Source organism: Aethalodelphis obliquidens, unplaced genomic scaffold (genome assembly GCF_003676395.1).
Source record: "Aethalodelphis obliquidens isolate GAN/ISIS:26980383/991018 unplaced genomic scaffold, ASM367639v1 scaffold53, whole genome shotgun sequence".
Lineage (NCBI taxonomy): Eukaryota > Metazoa > Chordata > Mammalia > Artiodactyla > Delphinidae > Aethalodelphis > Aethalodelphis obliquidens.
The window spans coordinates 11,670,562-11,690,342 of NW_020837997.1; the positions used below are offsets into that span (position 1 = coordinate 11,670,562).

General features: G+C 57.7%; 1 protein-coding gene across 1 annotated transcript in view; it reads left to right on the forward strand.

Moving 5' to 3' along the window:
• ZFR2 (zinc finger RNA binding protein 2) overlaps positions 1-19,781 on the forward strand; it is a 43,429-nt gene that overhangs the window by 16,776 nt on the left and 6,872 nt on the right. The window contains exons 2-13 of the mRNA XM_027085513.1: positions 2,675-2,906; positions 3,864-3,984; positions 4,453-4,656; positions 4,785-5,059; positions 7,811-7,993; positions 9,808-10,018; positions 11,171-11,331; positions 12,120-12,239; positions 13,568-13,707; positions 13,861-13,996; positions 14,479-14,669; positions 17,465-17,636. Of these exons, the coding sequence (XP_026941314.1) occupies positions 2,675-2,906; positions 3,864-3,984; positions 4,453-4,656; positions 4,785-5,059; positions 7,811-7,993; positions 9,808-10,018; positions 11,171-11,331; positions 12,120-12,239; positions 13,568-13,707; positions 13,861-13,996; positions 14,479-14,669; positions 17,465-17,636 (2,146 nt within the window). The remainder of the gene's footprint in view (positions 1-2,674; positions 2,907-3,863; positions 3,985-4,452; positions 4,657-4,784; positions 5,060-7,810; positions 7,994-9,807; positions 10,019-11,170; positions 11,332-12,119; positions 12,240-13,567; positions 13,708-13,860; positions 13,997-14,478; positions 14,670-17,464; positions 17,637-19,781) is intronic.

Consider the following 19,781-nt stretch of genomic DNA (forward strand, 5'->3'; position numbering starts at 1 on the left):
TTAGGTATTGGGGATTAGGGCTTCATTGCTAACTAAAGAATGTGACTGTAGGAGATGGGGTCTTTAAAGAGATAATTAAGGTAAAATGAGGTATTAGGGCGGCCCTGATTCAATATGACAGGTGTCCTTATAAGAAGAAGAGATTAGGACATAGACACACATAGAGGGAGACCATGTGAAGATGCGAGGAGAAGATCCCTGGGACCCCGGCGGGCCAGGACCCCACCTGTGATTGGGCTGCTCCCACCCACCATTTCCCAAATGCCTGACTGTAGGCCATACTAATATTTCCTGAGCACCTGCTATGTGCCAGGTGCCGCTGTCGTGCCGGCAAATAGCTTGGGACCCACCTCAGTTCCTGTGGCTTCGTGTTGGTGGAAGGATTGCGTCAGGCGGTGCTGGGAGGGAAAATCAAGCAGATTGAGGGGCAGGATGACGGGTTACAGGGCCCTGCTGCTCTCCAACAGGGGCTCAGGAAGGGCTGCAGAAGGAGGTGAGGAAGGGAGCGAGCAGGTGTGGGAGGGGATGGAGGCGGAGGGCCTTGGGAGGGTTCTGAGCAGGAGGCAGAGGTGGTCAGGTCTGTGCTTTGAGCAGACCCCTCTGGCTGCCAGGAGGACGAAGAGATGCTGGCTAGGAGATGGGCAGGGCCGATGCAGCGGGCTCTGCTTGACCCTCAGCAGTACGCTTCTGTCTCCCTGGCGGGTCCCTCAGCCCCCAGGATGGCCTGGATAACACCCCCCCCAAGTTGTCCCCATTTCTCCATGGCCCTCCCCACTGGGCAGTGAGCCACTTTGGGGGGCAGGAATGACACTGCAAGCATCACATGTGAGTCTAGCATCGGCCCAGAATGTGTGCGAAGGTGCCAGTGGACAAGTGCTGCCAGCCGTCGTCCCTCTATACTCAGGTCTGCCTGCCTCTGAGCTGCGCACATGCCTTGCCTCATCCCCTGCGGCGGTGGTCCCCAACCTTTTTTGGCACCAGGGATCGGTTTCGTGGAAGACAGATTTCCCATGGCCAGAGTGGAGGGGATGGTTCAGGCAATAATGCAAGTGACGGGGAGTAGCAGATGAAGCTTCACTCGCTCTCCTGCCCGCTGTGCACCCCCTGCTGTGCGGCTCAGTTCCTAACAGCCCGCAGACCAGTACTGGGCTGTGGCCCGGGGGTTGGGGACCCCTGCCCTACAGGGTTTGCGGGAACTTCCTTCTTTTAAAAATTGAAGTAGAGTTGATATACAATATTGTATTAGTTTCAGGTGTACAGCAAAGTGATTCAGTATTTTCTTTAAAGATCTTTTCCGTTATAGGTTATTATAAGATACTAAATGTGGTTCCCTGTGCTCTACAGTAGGCCCTTGTTTATCTGTTTTCCATATAGTAGTGTGTACCTGTTAATCCCATATTCCTAATTTATTCCTCCCTCCCCTCCCCTTTGGTAACCATAAGATTGTTTACTATGTCTGTGTGTCTCTTTCTGTTTTGTAAATAAGTTCATTTGTATTATTTTCAGATTTGACATATAAGTGATATAATATTTGTCTTTAACTCACTTCACTTAGTATGAGAATCTCTAGGTCCATCCACGTTGCTGCAAGTGGCAATATTTCATTCTATTTTATGGCTGAGTAATATTCCATTGTATATATGTACCACATCTTCTTTATCCATTCCTCTGTCGATGGGTGCTTAGGTTGCTTCCATGTCTTGGTTATTGTAAATAGTGCTGCAGTGAACATTGGGGTGCATACATCTTTCTGAATTAGAGTTTTCATCTTTTCTGGATATGTATCCAGGATTGGGATTGCTGGATCGTACGGTTGCTCTATTTTATTTATTTATTTTAATTTTTGAAGTTTTTGGCCGTTCCATGCAGCTTGTGGGATCTTAGTTCCCCGACCAAGGGTTGAACCCTGGCCCTCGGCAGTGAAAGTGCTGAGTCCTAACCACTTGACCACCAGGGAATTCCCACCTATTTTTATTTTTTAAGGAACTTCCATACTGTTTTCCATAGTGGCTACACCAATGTACATTCCCAACAACAGCGTAGGAGGGTTGTAGGAACTTTCTTATATGATTCTTACTGGTACTGGGCTAAACTCTTTGCCGATACCCTTCCGCGACAGACGGGCTTTTACATTTGAGGACTGTCTACTGGGTGACTGATATTTAGCGGAGTGAGGAGTGCGGGGATCAGAAAGATCTGGGTCTGAATCCGGCACTTGTCACTTGTCCTCAGAGTTTCATCCTCCAGACAGTGGGGACAGACCAACAGATGGACATACAGGCAGCTGGCAGTGCCTTCTCTAAGGGCAGGAAGGTAGGGATGACGTGAGGCAGACAAAAGGCCTCAGCTCTGGGCTTCCTGCAGAACGAACCACAAGCAAGAGCTGGTTCTTATAGGTAAAGAGTTCTTAGTTTAGCGTTAATCGACCTTCCATGATTTTTCTCAACTGTGAAAATGAAGACCAGGCTGGCTCCGAGCACTCAGGGTTGCTGTGAGATTGTGTTAATTCATGAAAAGCGCTTCCAATGGCGCCTGCGCTCACAGAAGAAAGGTCTTGGACTGGAGGCATCCAAGTGGCTGATGTCTAGTGTCAGATGGCATTTTTGTGCTCAGTGCAGGTTCTCGAATGCCAGGGTCTAACGCTGCTGGGTTGTCTGTTTATCTGTGGTTCTAGCGCCCAGCCTCCGATGACTTTTCCCGTCCCAGCTGCTGGAACCAGCTTGGCCGTGCAGCCTGCTCCTGGACTGGGCCCTGCCTTGATCCCGTTTCCCGAGGCCGCCCAGCCACCCAGGCCCATCACTCCAGCGAGGTACGGCGGGTACCAGCCCCACCCCGGCCAGGACCTCGGTTACGGTGGCCAGCCACAGGAGCCTGTGCCGGCGGCCACCACGGCTCCCTCCTACCAGGTATCAGCCCGACTTTTCTCTGCCCAGCACCAGTCCTTCCTTGAAAACGCAATCCAGACGGGCCATCACCCTCCTGATGCTCCCATCCCTGCCCTTAGAGGGGATGGAACTTTCCCCTCTTTCCCAGGCCTTTCCGGTGCTGACGATGCCCCCTTCCTGACCCCAAGCTCTAGGACCGCAGATCTGGCAGCTGTGTTTCCACGTGGAATCGCCAAGGCGTCCCACGCTCCATGTGGCCCAACCCCCTGAGCCTCTGTCACCCACAGTTTGTTCCTGATTTGCTCGGCCAAGCCATACCCACTTGGCTCCGTCCCCTCCCTCCTTTACTCCCCTTTGCTTCCCCAGGACCTCTGGGACTTCTCCCAACCTCCCATCCTGAGTTCCTGTCCTGCTCCCAGGGCCTCCTCCTGGCCTCTTGGTTCCGTCCTCACCTCCATGCAGTTAGTCCCTGGTCCACGTAACAGCTCATATCTCCCTGTGAACCAGAATCCAGCCGTGCTCCCTGTTGCCCCAGCCCCTCCCGGCGCCCCCGGCCCCGCCTGCCCCCGCAACCCCTTCCCTGGTGCTCGCAGTCCTCTGCTCCAAACAGCTTCCGGGCCTCCTGCGAGCCCACCCGTTGACCCCCACCAGGGCCTCTGCTCCCTGCCAACCTGGCCAGGAGCCTTGTCCCCAGTCTCCACATGCTTGCCTCCTCCTCCGAGCCATCCCTGGCAGCCCTTGTCCCGTTGCATGTTCCTCAGAGCACTTTTTCTCTCAGACATTAGCATCAGTTTTGAGGGAGCAGGCCACATCCCTCTCCCTGGTCGCTGCGTCCCCAGGTCCCAAAACAGAGGCTGGTACAGAGCAGGAGCTCGGGAACCACATGGATGCAGGCCTTGCAGGGGGCAAGGAGGGGGCTTTGCCCCACCCTGAGCACCTTTCTCCTGCTCTGTGTTCCCCATGGAAACCCTCTTGCAGGACAGTTACAGCTATGGACCATCTACAGCCGCTGGTGGCTACGAGAACAAACGGGACCCGCCACCTGCTGCTGGCCAGCCTCAGCTCCCAGCCATGGCCACGGCCACGCTCTGCCCACCAGGTGGGTGGGTCTCTGCAGGGTCTGGGCGGGGGCAAACGGGCCTCGCTTACATGGGAGGGACCCCAGGAAAGTCAGGTTTCAAGCACGTCAGGTTCACAGGAGGTGCAGCGGTAGCGTGGGTCTCAGGGCTGTCCCCTCAGATACGCCCCGAAGTCTCCACTAGTCAATGGGCCTGTGTGTGCGAGAGAGAGGGGCGGGGAGACCCAGACAGAGAGATGGGGGAGAGATGAAGGTGGGGCTGGAAGTGTTTTCCAAGGAGGTGGGTTCTGCTGAAGACTTGGAGTTTAGAGATTGGGAGAGCCCGGGGCTCCGGCCTCCAGCGCGGCTCAGACACCCGGGCTTCACAGCCAGTTGCGCCCAGGCCGTGCCAGCTCCTGGCAGCTGGGCCATCGTGTTGGTCACACTTTCTCTGCTCCCTGGGCCCGGTGTCACAGGAGTGGCTCTGCAGAGGCTGTGCTTGCTCTCCAGGGCCCCAAGGAGCCTACGGTGGCATTGGGTACAACCAAGCTCAGCCCCTGCCGCAGGTGCCCACCGCCGAGGCGGGGAAGCTGGCCAGCACTTCGCCCTCCACCTCCACCTACCCCCCTGCGAGCAGCACCCTGCCCGCGGCCTCCTCCCTCTCCACGCTGCCTTCCTCATCCTCGTTCGGCCCGGCCTCCGCCCCGTACACTGGTAAGATGGTGGTTTCCCCCGCAGGCGTGCAAGTGCAGGCTGTTCCTTTTATTTGCAGCCGAAATAAATGTGGTCCTTTCCTCAAAACCAACCCATCTCCCCCTCTCATTTTTCTCTCCGCTTCTTAGGACCAAGCTGCCCAGGCTATGACACATCCCCGTACTCAGCAGTCAGTCCTTACTACCCCCCGCTGCTCCTCCCACAGATGCGGCCGCCCCCGCTCCCAAAGCCCGTGGACTCGTCCCTGTGGGGCGGCTCGGGAAGCAGTCCCAGTGCCCATTGCACCGACAGCTTTGCCAAGAAGCTACCAGTTGCCACCAAGCTGCCGAAACCCAGGGGTGGCCCCAAGCAGCTCCCGCTTCACTATTGTGACATCTGCAAGATCAGCTGTGCTGGTCCCCAGGTCAGCCGCCCCCGCCCCACGCTGGGCAGGCCCCAGACCTTCCTGCCCCAACAGGTGGGAGAGCCCTCCCTTGCCCCCTATGACCGGCCAGAGGTCAGGGTTGTTGCCTGCTCAAAAGAGATCTGTTATTAATTTGCAATGCCAAGTGCGCATCAGCATAACCTTAAAACTGCCTGGTGTTCTTGTGAAAGACACGAGAGCGGGCCCAGCGCTGGTTGTTGGCCGCAGAAGCGTGGCCTTGCACCCTGAGGCCATCTGCAGCAGGGAGGCCCTCAGCGCACCCTCCTGGACACGAGGGCCGGTAGGCGCGGCTGGTCACAGTGCACCTTTGCTGCAGGGCCGTGTAGGCAGAGCCGTGCAGGCAGGGCCGTGTAGGCAGAGCCGTGCAGACAGGACCGTGCAGGCAGAGCCGTGCAGACAGGGCCGTGCAGGCAGGGCCATGCAGACAGGGCCGTGTAGGCAGGGCCGTGCAGACAGGGCCGTGTAGGCAGGGCCGCAGGCGGGTAAAAGCAGCATGTTCGTGTGCGTGTGCGGGCGAGTGGACTGCTGTCTAAGCAAAGGACCTCCCCAACGACGCTCGCAAGTGACCCACCTCGCTCCCTGCAAAGATCATCAGACGCTAGGGCTGGTCCTCACAAAACACCCCGTGTGGACTTTGTCTTGTTCTTAGTACTCTGAGAGAAAGCTGGCACCGTGGAGGCATGCAGAAACTCCAAATCGCAGGCTATAGAGGTGTGGGAGGAGCCCAGAACCCTCATTCAGCCCAGACTTCCCTGGCAGAGGGACAAGGGCCGGGCGGCCCGCACTCAGGGCTGCATCGTGAGGATTCTTGGTTCCTCTCACTAGTCCAATACAAGGTCTGCTCCTGTGATTCTAGACTCTTCGTGGCATCACGTTGAGCAAGGGTGTGATGCTCCCCATGGCCGTGGGGTGTGACGGAGCGTGGGCACGTGAGCATCACCCGAGTGGGTGTCGAGGCCTCTCTGAGCCTCGTCTCCCTGTGGGACTGGGTTTCCCCAAGCGTGTCACCACTCGGCATAGCATCTGGCACGCAGACATGTCAGCTCCAGTTGTTCCCAGCTTTTTGTAATGTTAACAGCGCTTGTTCGTTGGACTTTTCATTGAGGTAGTGGTGGTTTCACAGGTGGTTGTAAGAAACACCGCGGAGAGGCCCACGTGCCCTCACCCAGCACCCCGAGTGCTGACGTTTTGCCAAACTACAGTCACTATCACAGCTGGCATGTTGGCCTTGAACCCGTCCACTGAGTCAGAGGTCCCAGGTTTTACTGGTCTCACTTGCACCTGTGTATGCCTGTGTGCACGTATGTGTGCATGCGTGTGGTCTGCTCCGTGCGAGCTCATCACCTGCCCAGGCTCGCACATCCGCCTCCACCACCGAGATGCCAGGTGCTTCTGCGGAGTCCCCGTGCTGCCCTTTCCTGCTCACCCCTCCCGCGCCCACCCAGCGCCACTTGAGACACGGTTAACGTGGAAGCAGCCACACACGGCCTCCATCTGCATCGGAAGGACTTGGTTGGTGTGGCCTCCTCGCAGCGGGGGCAGCACTTCTGCCTCTTTTCCGGGCACCTGTCTTTGAGTCCAGGACGGCACAGTTGGCGGTGCGGTCTCCGTCCCGGCCAAGCGAGGGGCCGCCAGGGCAGCTGTGGGCTTCAGGAGCCGCGGGGCGCCCAGCAGGCCTCCTTCTAATGCTCCTCTGGGTTTTTTCTCATTCCACATCCGGTCCGTGTCTGTGATGGAGAGTCAGGCATTGGGATGGCATAAACTGCGAACATTTGTTCTTTCTACGGGCTCAGACTCTGCGAAGTGTGTTCTGAAGTAGTTTACTGTTGGCACCTTGGTGTATATCCTTCCAGGCTTGTCTCCGGCCCACAGGCTTTTACGTCATGTCCGTGCGTGCGTGCGTGTGTGTGTGTGTGTTCTGTGGCTTAGGTAAAAACACAGATTCCTGGGACTTCCCTGGCGGTCCAGTGGTTAAGACTCTGCGCTGCCACTGCAGGGGGCATGGGTTCAATCCCTGGTCAGGGAACTAAGATCCCACATGCCACGAGGCACAGCCAAAAAAAAAAACCCCACAGATTTCTACATTCCGAGAGCACCCTTCCCACTCCTGTCCCTGCCCCCAGAGCCAGCCAACGTCACCAGTGCCTTTGGTATTTTCCAGAGGCATTTCTATTGCGCGGAATGTTGACTTTTGGCATGGTTAGAGGGCATTGGGTTAGCAGCCCCACTTTGCCTCATCTTAAGGCTTCCCAGAGACAAGTCAGGGCTGCCCCGTGAGAGCTCAGTCGTGTGCCAGACGCTGTCAGACATCTCGGGCACGCGGTGCGGGAAGCGTGGGTCTGTGCCTCGTGGCCACCTCCCCCAGGTGGACCCCGCGGTTTGGGAGCAGTGCTCTAACAGTGAAGTGTGTCCCCCATCGTTCCGGTAGCACGCATCCTTGCTTGGCTTCTGAGGTCAGATTCTAAAAAGCAGCCCCTGAAACTAAATGTGTGCTCCTTTGAGGATGCTTGCTGAAGAAACTCATTGATTTTTAGAAAAAACAAAAGAGAAGGCAACCTTATGTCTTTCAGTCCAAGCTTCTGAGTCTTCTCTCTGTTGACTGGGCTTTAAAAGGAGGCCGTGAACAGAGGGGTGGGGACATCAGGCCTCCCGTGAACTGCGGCGACGGGGAAGGCGCGGTGCCAGGTGGGCACACACCCCCCTCAGGCCGCCCTCGCTCTCTGCCGGCAGACCTACCGCGAGCACCTGGAAGGGCAGAAGCACAAAAAGAAAGAGGCGGCTCAGAATATGGGCATCCAGCCCAGCAGCAGCCCACGAGGGGTGCAGGCGCAGCTGCACTGCGACCTGTGTGCCGTGTCCTGCACCGGGGCGGAGGCCTATGCTGCCCACATCCGGGGGTCCAAGCACCAGAAGGTAGGAGCCCCTCACAGGCCCCGGCCCACTCGGGACCCAGAGGGGCATCCCATGACATGGGGGGTGGGCAGCCACCCACGAGAAGCGGCTTTCCCTGCAGGCCCACGCGTCCTCCTTCCTCCAAAGCCAAACGCCTTCTCCCAGTTATAAAAGTCACATCTGCCCCTGGACAGAAGCATGGAGCAGGGCAGCTCGTACCCAGACCCTAGAAGAAACTGTTCTTGGCCTTGGGTGTGTCTGCACGTATATATGAACCAGAGTTTGTATGTTGATGAGATCAAATTGTATATTCCATTTGGGGTCCTTATTTGTTAAAAATCAAATTAAAGTAGTAAGGTTTAATATTTTAATATCAAAGTTTTCATTGACACTAAATTATTTAATATCAGCATTTGTCATATTTATTACTATTTTAATATCAACGATTTCCTGTGGGCTTAAAAATGCCTGTAGTATGTCATATTATGAGGAAATGAATGGGCTCCTCCACCCGAGAGAAGGTAGGGCCCCTCTCCCTATGCCCTCTTTCTATGGTCCAGAGGTGCTTTTTGGAAATCAGCAAACCTTCCCGAAATGGCATCATGAACCTGCAAGGTGATGCTCACCTTTCAGGTATGCGCTGAGGACAGGAGGAGGGGGAATTCCTGGCTGGACGCCTGCTTTGAGCTGCACCACGAGGTTTAGAGTGAGAGGGTTAGGAAGGCCCCTGTCCCGTGGCTGCCTCTCTCTGCCCCGTCCACAGAACCCCCTCCAGCTGCCCCAGCTCACCGGCCATGCTCCCTCCTGCCCCCAGGCCTTTGCTCACACCCTGCCTTCGGCAGCCCCCTTCCAGCCCCCGCTGCAGGCTGGGCCTCCCCGAGCGCCTGCCTGAGGATCTGTCTTCTCCCCCTGCTCATCAAGGGCCTCGTTCCCCAGCCCAGGTGGGACAGGCTCTCGAATGCCTGCGTGAACCCACAAAACCCACCAAGGAAGGAGCAGTGAGGCGTGGAAAAGGGGACGTGCCGGCCTGGTGGTAGCAGGGGTGCAGGCGGGAGAGCTGGGCCCAGGCGGGGTGGGCTGCGGGTGTCACAGCTCGCAGGCTGGGACTCGTTCTGGGGTCAGGAGGCCCTGCAGCCAGCCCCGGGGTGGGGGGCAGGTTTGAGCCGTGAGTGTCAGAGACTTAGAGCCAGAGAAGGTGTCTGAGACGGTCATCAGTGCAGACTCTGGGGGTGGTGGAACAGTCCTTTCCAATGGGAACTTTTGCAATTAAGTGCCTTTGTTGGCGGCGGGGCATGCCGAGGACAGGGCAGGTGACTGTATCCTAGGTGGATCTGTGTCCCTGGACGTGTATGTGAGTTCCTGCAGAATGTGGAGGTGTGTCTATGGACGTGTACACCCACGTATACCGAGCATGGATCTGTGTCGTGGACATGTACATGTGTCCACCTTAGCAGGCGCTCTACACACATTGTGTCTGTACCTGGGGCTGGCACTGGGCTGGTGCTTGGCAAGCAGAAAACAGCCGTGCTTCTCAGCGCAGGCGGTGGAGTTTGGAGGAAGGGGGTCTGTGTAAGCCAGCAGGGGTGTCAAAGTCATAGGTCCCCCATATGCAGGAGTAGTGGGGGCCTAGAAGCAGGAGACAGCTCAGGAAGGCCCTTCCCAAGGCATTTAAGTGGGAGTAGGGGGAAGGGGCAGGGTCCCCGGGGACAGGGTGGACCACCGCCCTCACTTCCACAGTCTGCCAGCTCCCCCATGCCCGGTGAGGTGCTCTTCCTACCCCTGAGGAAGGTTGGCCAGGCCTGAGCAGCCCTTACAGGGGGCTGGGTCTGTTCCAGGTCTTCAAGCTGCACACCAAATTGGGGAAGCCCATTCCCAGCATGGACCCGGCGCCAGCGAATTTGGCCCAGGCCACCAGCACCAGCCAGCCGGCCTCCACCCCCCTCACTGCAGAGAGCCCCCCTGCGGCCCCTGCCAGCCCCAGCATGTGTGCCCCAAGCAGGCCAGCGCCAGCCAGGAGACCGGCCGCTTCGAAGGCCTCGCACATGGGTACGTGTCTCTGCGCTTCACAGCCCCTGCCCTGCCTCAACAAGCTCGAGCCTCAGAGACAGGATGGTCCGGTCAACGGTGTGCGTGCGGCCATCACTTCTGGGGAGGCAGGACCTATGAAGGGGGTGGTTCTCTCCCAGATCCCCGCAGGCGGGGTGCCTTCTGCCGCCTTTGGCCCACCCTGGGGAAGCGTGGGCAGAACCAGTGCAGCTTCCATTTCTTCCCGTGGAGCTTGGGACTGAGCCACGTGCTGGCCACACTCGCGAAGCCGGCCCTAGGCCTGGAGAATCCCCTGGGCTGCCGCCTTCCACGTGCTGGAAGCAGCCCCCTTCACACCGGGCACTCTGATAAGTGAGGTGGGCCCCGGGAAATCCAGGCAGGTTCCTCGCAGCCCCACCTCCAACCCTGCCTTCCCTCGAGCGTGTGTCACCCGCACCTGCTATGACCCCTGGGCAGTCACGGCTGCCGAGGGACATGCATTTCAAGGGTAAATAGGCTTACATGTCAGGCACTCACTCCACGTGCCTGATTCACCCTCCACGGCTCTAGGTTTGTCATTAGTCCCACTTTACAGATGGAAGAACCGAGGGGAGGGGAGGAAAAACGCTTGGCTCTGGACCACCCAGTGAGTGGTGGAGGTGGGATTCCAACCCAGTCTCTGCTCTCCACCACCACGCTTTGTGTGGGAGGCAGGGCCTATTTTATTTTGAGCCTCAGCAGGCCTGAGATTTGAACCATCACGTGATGTTGAAGATCAAAATGTAAAGCGGTTTTGGTGACAAAGAAATGTCTCCCTTCTGAGGCTCAGTAAACCCTCGTCTGCTTGATGTTCCACTGTCGGTTAACTAAGGGCTGCAGACTTGTGCAGCAGTGGCGGTTGTCCTCAGAGAGGGGCCTACGACCTGCGCCTCCCTGTGGACCCGTCCACCTTGGCACCAAACACCGTGAGGGCCTCGCTCTCCCAGTCGTGACCCAGGCTGGTGGGAAGGGGTCTCGTGGGACTCTGGATCCCATTGGCTGACGTCACGGAAGGGGGAGGGGGGCAGTGGGAGACCCGGTGGCATCGAGTTGTACCCTTCATGCTGGCGGACCAGAAGCCGACCCTGGTTGCTGGCTGGAGCAGATTATAAGTCACGCGGTTCTTCCTTCCAGGGCCTCCTGCACTGCCGGTGGCAGACAGCAGATCCCCCCAGGCGAAACCGGCACACCCCAGATCAGAGCGGCCCGGAGAACCGCCCGCCCAAGGAGGCTCTGTGGAAGCTTCTGGAACGTGCTGTGATGCACAGCCGGTGGGCCCAGGCTATGTGGAGGAGGTAAGTGCTGGGCGTCCGGCCATTGGCTCACCCTGCTCCACCCGGGGCTCCTGTGGAGAAGGACCTTGCGGAGCCGGGCCTCGAGGCCTCGTCCCAGTTCTCTCCCTGAGACTTGCACACCCGCCCTGGGAAGACCTCAGTGAGCCAGCATCCCTTGGATCTCACTGGAAGGCCCGGGTGCTGGGCTTCAGATCTTAGAAGGAAGGCCCGAGACAGGCAGAGGTGTTTCCTGCCACCGGGCAGCCCCTCTTCCTGCGGCAAGGAAGGTGGCAGGAGGGATCTGTGTCCTGGAAACCCACGGGCACGTGATCCTCGGGCACAGGAGCCAGTGTGCGCCCCACACAGCACCACCTGCACGCCCGGGGCTTTGTGGAGCTCAGGTTCTGAGCCCCTCCCTACGAGCCCACAGTCCCAGCCTCCCGGGTGCCTCCTGGGCCGTGCATGTGGGCATTTCTTCCGTGCTCGTGTTCGTGCTTTTGTTCACCCAACTCAGCACCTTCTGTTTTGTCCCCTGCAAAATAGCCACACCAGGCAGGCTTCCTGCCAGTCTGGTGGCAGCCCTGGGATGGGGGGACAGGGGAAGGGAGGACAGGACGGTGGTGGCAGAGGGGAGCCGGGCCTGGGAGGGCGCGCTGGTGAAGAGCCACTCCTTTGAAAGCGTAAACCGCTGGGCAGGCAGGAAACCAGCACCCAGCCTGGATGGCCCTGGGGGAAGGAGGTGCCCTGCTGGAGCCCAGACCCGACGCGTGGGGGCCGTGGGCAGCGCTCAGCCGTGCCTTGTGTCTCAGGTGTGCAACGAGGAGGGCAGAGTGATCCGATTCCACTGCAAGCTGTGCGAGTGCAGCTTCAATGACCCCAATGCCCGGGACATGCACGTGAGGGGGCGGCGGCACCGGCTGCAGTATAAGGTGTGCCTGCAGGGGGCGTCTGGTGGGCCTGGCTGGGGGTGAGCGTCTGTGCTCTTGACATCTTGGCTCACGTCTCAAAACACACATTTTGCCCCCATGAGTCGGAGCCCCTGGGCCCTTCATCACCCCGGGCTCAGCCAGAGGGACCCTTGGCTGCTTTCACGATGCCTTCTTGTCACAGGTTTGCCGGGGCACGCATGCACACGTGTGTTTAGACACACTTGACTGTCGGGCCCCATGTACACTTGTGCACAGCACACACTGTGACTCTCCTCGTGACAAACAATGGCTTCTGGATATTTCCTCTCTTTTCAGCAGCCTTGTTGAGATATCATTCACACACCACACAGCTCGCCCATGTAAAGTGGCTTTTACTACATTCACAGAGTGTGCAACCAGCAGCTCCATCTAGTTCCAGAACAGTCCGTCAGGAGCCCCATTCCCATTGGCAGCACCCCCAGCCCCTACCCCAGGCCCTGACAACCAGGAGCCCACTCTCTGTGTCTATGGATCTGCCTGTTTTGGACGTTTCCCATCAGTGGAATCACACACTGGGTGTCCTGTGTCTGGCTTCTCTCACTGAGCATCGTGTTCTCAGGGTCCGTCCACGGTGTAGCGAGTGTCAGTGCTTCACCCCTTTTCCTGGCTGAGAGATGCTCCCGTGTGTGGAGGGACACGTTGTGTGTGTTTCACCCGCTGAAGCACACTTGTGTTGTTTCCACCAGTGACCAATCCTTAGACAACACTACACTCTTTGAGTGATAGAATTAAGTACTAAGGAGAAAGCCCAGTGAGCGAATTGGCAATGCTATTTAGAATATATAGATCTGGATCCCACACAAACGGAGTTTCCCTGGGTTACTCTGATCGGGATGAGCATTTCCGTTCAGTCGTCCGTCGGCATGCGTGACCACTGACCGCGGGTGCTCCTCTGTGTTGCGGTGCCTTCTCCCTCGGCTCCTCTGTCAGATGCGTGGACGGTTGGCTTGCGCAGTGGCAGACGTCACGTCTGCCGCTTTGCAAGTCGGTCGTAGTTTTGTTCCCCGCGGTGGTTCCCTTTCCTGCCATGGCCTTTGGGGACGAGGAGTGTTGACACTTTGGGGATTGAAACTCACTGTTGTCTAAACCTGGCAGGAGGGACTTCCCTGGCGGTCCAGCAGGTAAGACTGCGCTTCCACTGCAGGGGGTGCGGGTTTGATCCCTGGTTGGGGAACTAAGATCCCGCGTGCCGTGGGGCATGGCCAAACAATAAAAAAATAAAAAATAAACCTGGCAGGAGGTGGCACCCCCAGCATTCTCATCTGAACGAAGGTCCCCCATTTTCCCAGAAAAAAGTGAACCCCGATTTTCCGATTGCGGACAAGCCCAGCACGAGAGTTCGGAAGCTGCTGGAGGAGAGGCTGAGGAAGCAGCGGCAGCTGAGCAAGCAGCGTCTGGGGGAGCTGCGGCGCCAGCATGAGGAGATGAGGTGCGGGGGCTCAGGGCCCTCCCCCGCCAGCCGCGCTCAGCCTGGGCCAGACCAGGCGGCACGCGGAGCCGCTTCTGGGGCTCCCCACGCTCTCCCGCGTGACCAGCCCAGGGTCCCACCGCTGCTCACGGCTCCTTGTCCCTGCCACCCCAGCAGGCGCTACGGCTTGTGCAAGAGGTGGCTGGAAGAGGAGCCACAGGCGCAGGAGGCACGCTCGGGACGCTCACTGCCCGACCAGCATTTACCTCCCCTCAGGAGCAGGCCCGGGTTGTCCACAGCCAAGCCTCTGGTGGGTGGTGGTCTCATCTTGATATCCGAATGCCTCAGGGGCTGGGGACTGGAGGGGGCTGAGGGCCTTACCTCCAGCCACAGCGATTCCTTAAAGCTTCCTGAGGCCCCAGTGGTCACATCCCTCTGGAGCCTTTGGGTGTCTGTCCATCTGAGGGGGCGGGCCGGGTCGGATGGGAACTGTGGATTGCACCCCGCTGACGGAGGGGGTCACCAGCTGCCTCGGGGCCTCTGGCTCGGAAATTCGACAATGTTGTCCAGGGAGCCCACTGGACCCCCCAGTCGGCCCAAGTTCCCCACAGCCGTCGGGGCCCTGGGGTCCTCACTGGTCCACCTCCCCTGTGGACTCTCTCATTCCTCTGCCTGGCTCTCCGGCCACCGCTTGCCTGTCAAAGCCAGCCTGACTCCGGGCTCCCCGCATCCCCCTGGCCACCGGGGCCTCTCAACCCGCCCATGACGTGACACGTGTGCCTTTCCCCGAAGCCCATGAGGCGGCCGGAGTCCAGCGATGACCGGCACGTCATGTGCAAGCACACCGCCATCTACCCCACAGAGGAGGAGCTCCTGGCCATCCAGAAGGCCGTCTCCCACTCAGAGCGTGCCCTCAAGCTGGTGTCCGACACAATGGCCGAGGAGGATTCCGCACGCCCAGAGCCAGAGGGCGGGGAGTGCAGGTAATGGGCATCACCCTCCTGTTCGGGGGGGCCCGGGGTGACAGAGGTGGCTCCACTGCCAGGTGGCTTCGAGCCCTTGGACACCCAGGGCTTTCCAGAAAACTCCCCAAGAGAGGCTCAGAGCCGGAGCCCCGAGGCTCATAGGGAATTGTAGTCCGAACTGGAGAGAGCCGTTGTTCTAACACCAGAAGTTACTTTTCCTGTCGAAGGCGTGCATAGAAATGTAGTTCGCAGGGGATTAGCCCCTCTGTTTCCTCACCCATAATGCGGACATAAGTGTGATTCTCCTGGAGCAGGAGGTGCCGCCGAGCGTCCGCATGAATCATCTTTCCAGCTGCCGGGAGTGTTGCAAGGTGGAAAGTCCCGATGCCTTGTATCCATTTACTTTTCTGGCCGCGCCACACAGCTTGTGGGATCTTAGTTCCCCGACCAGGGATTGAACCCGGGTCCTCAGCAGTGAGAGCGCGGAGTCCTAACCACTGGACCGCCAGGGAATGCCATCATTTACTTTTTTAAGGTTTTTTGTGGGGTTTTTTGGTGGTAAAATACTCATAACACAAAATTTGCCATTGTGACCATTTTTACGTGTACACTACGGCAGCACTAAGTACATTCACAAGGTTGTGCAACCATCACCGCTGTCCATTTCCAGAACTTTTTCATGATCCAAAACAGAAATCCGTCCCGTGAAATTCCCCAGGCCACCCACTGCCCCTGCCCCTGGCACCCACCTTTCCACTCCCTGTCTCCACGGCTTGGCCTGTTCTGGACGTTTCACGCCAGTGGAATCATGCAGCATCTGTCCTTTTGTGTCTGGCTGATTCGAACCAGTAGCTTCTTCCTGCCACAGTGTTTGCTCCCCGACAAGAACATGCGAGCCACTCGTGGGTCACCAGGTGTCATAACGAAATGCACTCACCCCTCAGCGTGAACGCAGCTGCCTCCCGGGGACGGGGCCTTCCTCACCGCCTGGAAGGGGAAGCAGGCACGGCCCCTCGGGCAGAAAGGGGGGCCCTCCCTTAACCTCCACCCCGATGTATTCTGAAGGAAAAGGCCCCTCACAGTGCTTTGCAGTTTTGCTCCCGTTTTCTCCCTGTACTCGTGTTTTGGGTTTGTTGTTGTTTGTTTGTTTGAAAATATTTTATTTATTTATTTATTTATTTATGGCTGCTTTGGGTCTTAGTTGCAGCATGCGGGGTCTTGGTTGCAGTATGTGGGATCTTTCGTTGCGGCGTGTGGGCTCTTTGTTGCCGTGCGCGGGCTTCTCTGTAGTCGTGGTGTGCAGGCTCATTAGTTGCGGCGCGAGGACTCTCTAGTTGTGGTGCATGGGTTCCGTAGCCCTGTGGCATGTGGGATCTTAGTTCCCTGACCAGAGATTGAACTGGTTCTCCCTGCAGTGGAAGCGCAAAGTCTTAACTGGACCGCCAGGGAAGTCGTGGATGTTCCATTATTTACTTAACTATCGCAAAGAGTGTGTTAGTATTTGGGTTTTTTTTTTTCCTATTTTATTATGGAAATTCTCTAACACACACAAAAGGTGACGAGGCCCAAGTGACCATCCCTAAACCAGGGAAGACTCACTTGCTCTCTACCCACCCCACTCCTGGACAGACCGCTGCGGTTAAAGACGATACCAGGCATCAGCCTGAGGGTGGAGTATGTGTCTCTAAACAAGACTCTTTTTCATTTAACAAAACCAGAACACCATTATCATACTTGAAAAAAATGAACAATAATTCTTCAACCCCATCAAATATCCAGTCAGTGCTGAAATTTCCAGTTTTTTGTTTAGGGTTTTTTTTTGTTTTGCAGTTGGTGTTGAATCAGGGTCCAAATTGATTGACAACCTGTCAGTCTCTTTATCTGCAGGTTCCCCGCCTCTCTGCTTTGTCTTCCCCTGAAGGGTCTGGTCCTGGTCCCGTAGAGTCCCAGGTGTGGCCAGGTCCCCTCGGACCATCCCAGGCTCTAGCACTTGCAGTCCCAAGACAGACCACAGAGAAATACACAAATGCATTACAGAATTAGGTTATCTCGTATCCTGAGAAGTGTCACAAAGAAAACAGCAAAGTGGGGATCAGGGAGTGGCAGGATCAGGTGGCAGCTTCGAGAGCCAAGGGGCGGACATTTGTGTTGTGACAGCCGTGGGGAGGGCCACCACGTGAGGGCACCCCAGGCAGTGGTCCAGGTGGGATGAGCCTCCTGGGGAGGGAGTGGAAGGAGAGGGCGGTGACGAGGCGGCCCAGGGGTCAGGCTGGGGACCTCGGACCCCAGGAGGAAGCTCGGTGTCCCCAGCCTGCAGAGGGGCAGCACTGGGAGGGTGGCTGCTGGGCGGACGCGGTGGTGGCAGTCACCTGCAGAAAGTGACCAGGCCGGTGCAGTGCAGGTGGGGACACGACTCGGGGAGAGGCAGGGAGCGTCTGGCCGGCGGCCTTGGGGGAGTCCAGCTGGGGGCGAAGCAGCCGCAGAGGCGGCTCAGCAGCACGAAGCCAAAAGGACCGACGAGGGGGCCCTGCTGGCTGAGGACCAGGGCGCCGCTGGGGGTGGCCACGGGTGGCCTTTTCCAGAATGCAGTTTATTAGGAAGCGGTGACGGCCACCAGCCCTGCTGAGCAACACAACTTCCTAGCGGCGGTTCCAAGCACTTCTCCCAGATCTGTCTCCTTGTGGCTCTTTGATCAGATGCCCCTGGGGAGGGCCGTGCTCCCGTTTTACAGATGAGGAAGCAGCCCCGCGTGCAGGAGCAAGGACCCTTCCTCCCCACTCTCTGCCCACGCGTTTGCGGGTTTGTCTCGGCAGCCGCCCAGGCCCCTCTGCTCGGATCCTGAAAGGCGTGATGCGGGTCGGCCTGCTGGCGAAGGGCCTCCTCCTGCGGGGAGACAGGGCCGTGCAGCTGATCCTGCTCTGCTCCCAGAAGCCCAGCCGCGCGCTGCTGCGCAGAGTCACGGAGCAGCTGCCCCTCCAGCTCCCGGTGAGGCGCCCGGCCGTGCATCGCGTGGCTTCTACGCGGCTTGGACACAAACCGGTTTGTTTTTAGAAACTGGCGCAAGGAGAGAGTGGTGGAACTTGAGGGTTCCTTTACAGAGGGGTTGAGGGTAGAGCCTGGAAACGCTCTAAACGTCCGGTCACTGAGGACGGTTACTTCCGTCACATCCACAGCAGAGCCCAGCCAGCCGGGACGGAGCACAAACAGGACGAAATCCACAGGACAGGCACTCAGGCTCATGAGACTAGAGAGGCACAGGGCTGGGGGTCGGCCGGACTTTCTCCTCTAGAGCAGTTCCTGTTGTTGTCATAGAGCCTTTTTTTTTTTTTTTAAAATAAATCTATTTATTTATTTTTGGCTGAGTTGGGCCTTCGTTGCTGCGCGCGGCTTTCTCCAGTTGCGGAGAGCGGGGGCTACCGTTTGTTGTGGTGTGTGGGTGTCTCATTGTGGTGGCTTCTCTTATTGCGGAGCACAGGCTCTAGGCGCGCGGGCTTCAGTAGTTGTGGCTCACGGGCTCAATAGTTGTGGCTCACGGGCTCTAGAGCGCAGGCTCAGTAGTTGTGGCACACAGGCTTAGTTGCTCCGTGGCATGTGGGATCTTCCCGGACCGGGGCTTGAACCCGTGTCCCCTGAACTGGCAGGCAGATTCTTAACCACTGTGCCACCAGGGAAGTCCCTGTCATAAAGCTTTTCTCAAGCGAGATGGTAACCGGGAGAAGAGTGAAATCATGTCATGATTTAAATTGATCATCTTCCATTAAAATACTCAATTCCCAGGGCGGTTTCTTCTTCCTGATGTGTCTGCTGCCCTTCCCGAGAGAATTCAGCATCGTTCCTCCGACTCATGTAGTGAGCACTGGGGGCTCGCCTCTGGGACTCCCAGTCTGGTCAGGAAATGCAATAAACAAACATAGAGCAAGCTAACTTCCAGTTTATCTTCTGTAGAGAAATTAAAACCTGATGTCAAGTAGCGAGCACCTGGGGAGAGTGGGGGCCACTTCAGACAGGACCATGGGAGGTGTGTGTCCTGACAGAAGATGGAGCAGGTGAGGTGAGAGCTGAGAGATGAGGAGAGGCCTTGAAAGATGTGGGGGTGGGCAGTGTTCCACATAGAAGGACCTGCACCTGCAGAGGCCAAGAGGCAGGAGGCCCAGGGAGATGCGTGCCCGAATGGACAAAGGCCTAGATCAAGCTGGGCCTGAAGGCCATGTGGGGAGGTAAGTTTGCCTCCTCGGGGAAATGGGGAGATTAGAGGGTTTTAAGCAGGGGAGTGACATGCTCCGACTTCACCAATTTAATCACTCGTTTCCTGAACACCCACGACATGACAGTTTTCTGCTCAATACCGTAGGGGTTGCAAAGATGGCTCAGATGCAAGCCCTGTTGTCCGGAACCTTGCAGCCCAGTGGCTAAGACAAAGCCCTAAGCCCCATGAAGATGGATGAGGCCATGGGGAAGATGGCTAAGGCCACGGGAGAGCTGGCAGTGCCCCCCACTCCCAGCTGTGTAGACAGACCCTCCTAGCCATACCTGGCTGAGTGTCTCGGGGGACCCCAAAGCAAGATGAGGGACACAGTAAAGCTTTTCTATGCAGGCACCGGGTCACTGCACCAAACCCGCCTTCGTTGTGCAGTCTCCCCGGGAGGCTGGTAATCGGGGACGGCAGTCGGAGTTCTGATGACTGTGCGCAACGGGTCCCTTCTTCCTGAGCCCCTGAGAGTGACAAGCCAGAGAGGGTGTAAATGGAGGGGAGAGAGATCTGCCGAGAGGGCGGGGCTTGTCTGGAGGCTCTGCTTGCAGCGGGGCTGACCCTCAGGGTATCCCCCAGTGATGCAGCCCGCGCAGGCTGGGTCCTAAGGATGTGTGTGCTGGGGCAGGACTGAACCCTGGGCAACCATGGGGTGGGTACCGGGACCGAGGGGCCTCAGATCTTGCCTGGAGGCAGCCCCTGTCCAGTGTCCTGAGAAACCATCGTTCTGCCCTCATTACCCAAACAGTAGCCTGCTGGACCAACTGAAGGATTTTGCATTTTTCACTCAATAGCATCTCTTGGGTCACATTCCATGTTCTTACTTAGGGAGCTTCATTCTTTTTTGTGGCCAAAGAGTATTCTGTTGCCACTTGTCCATA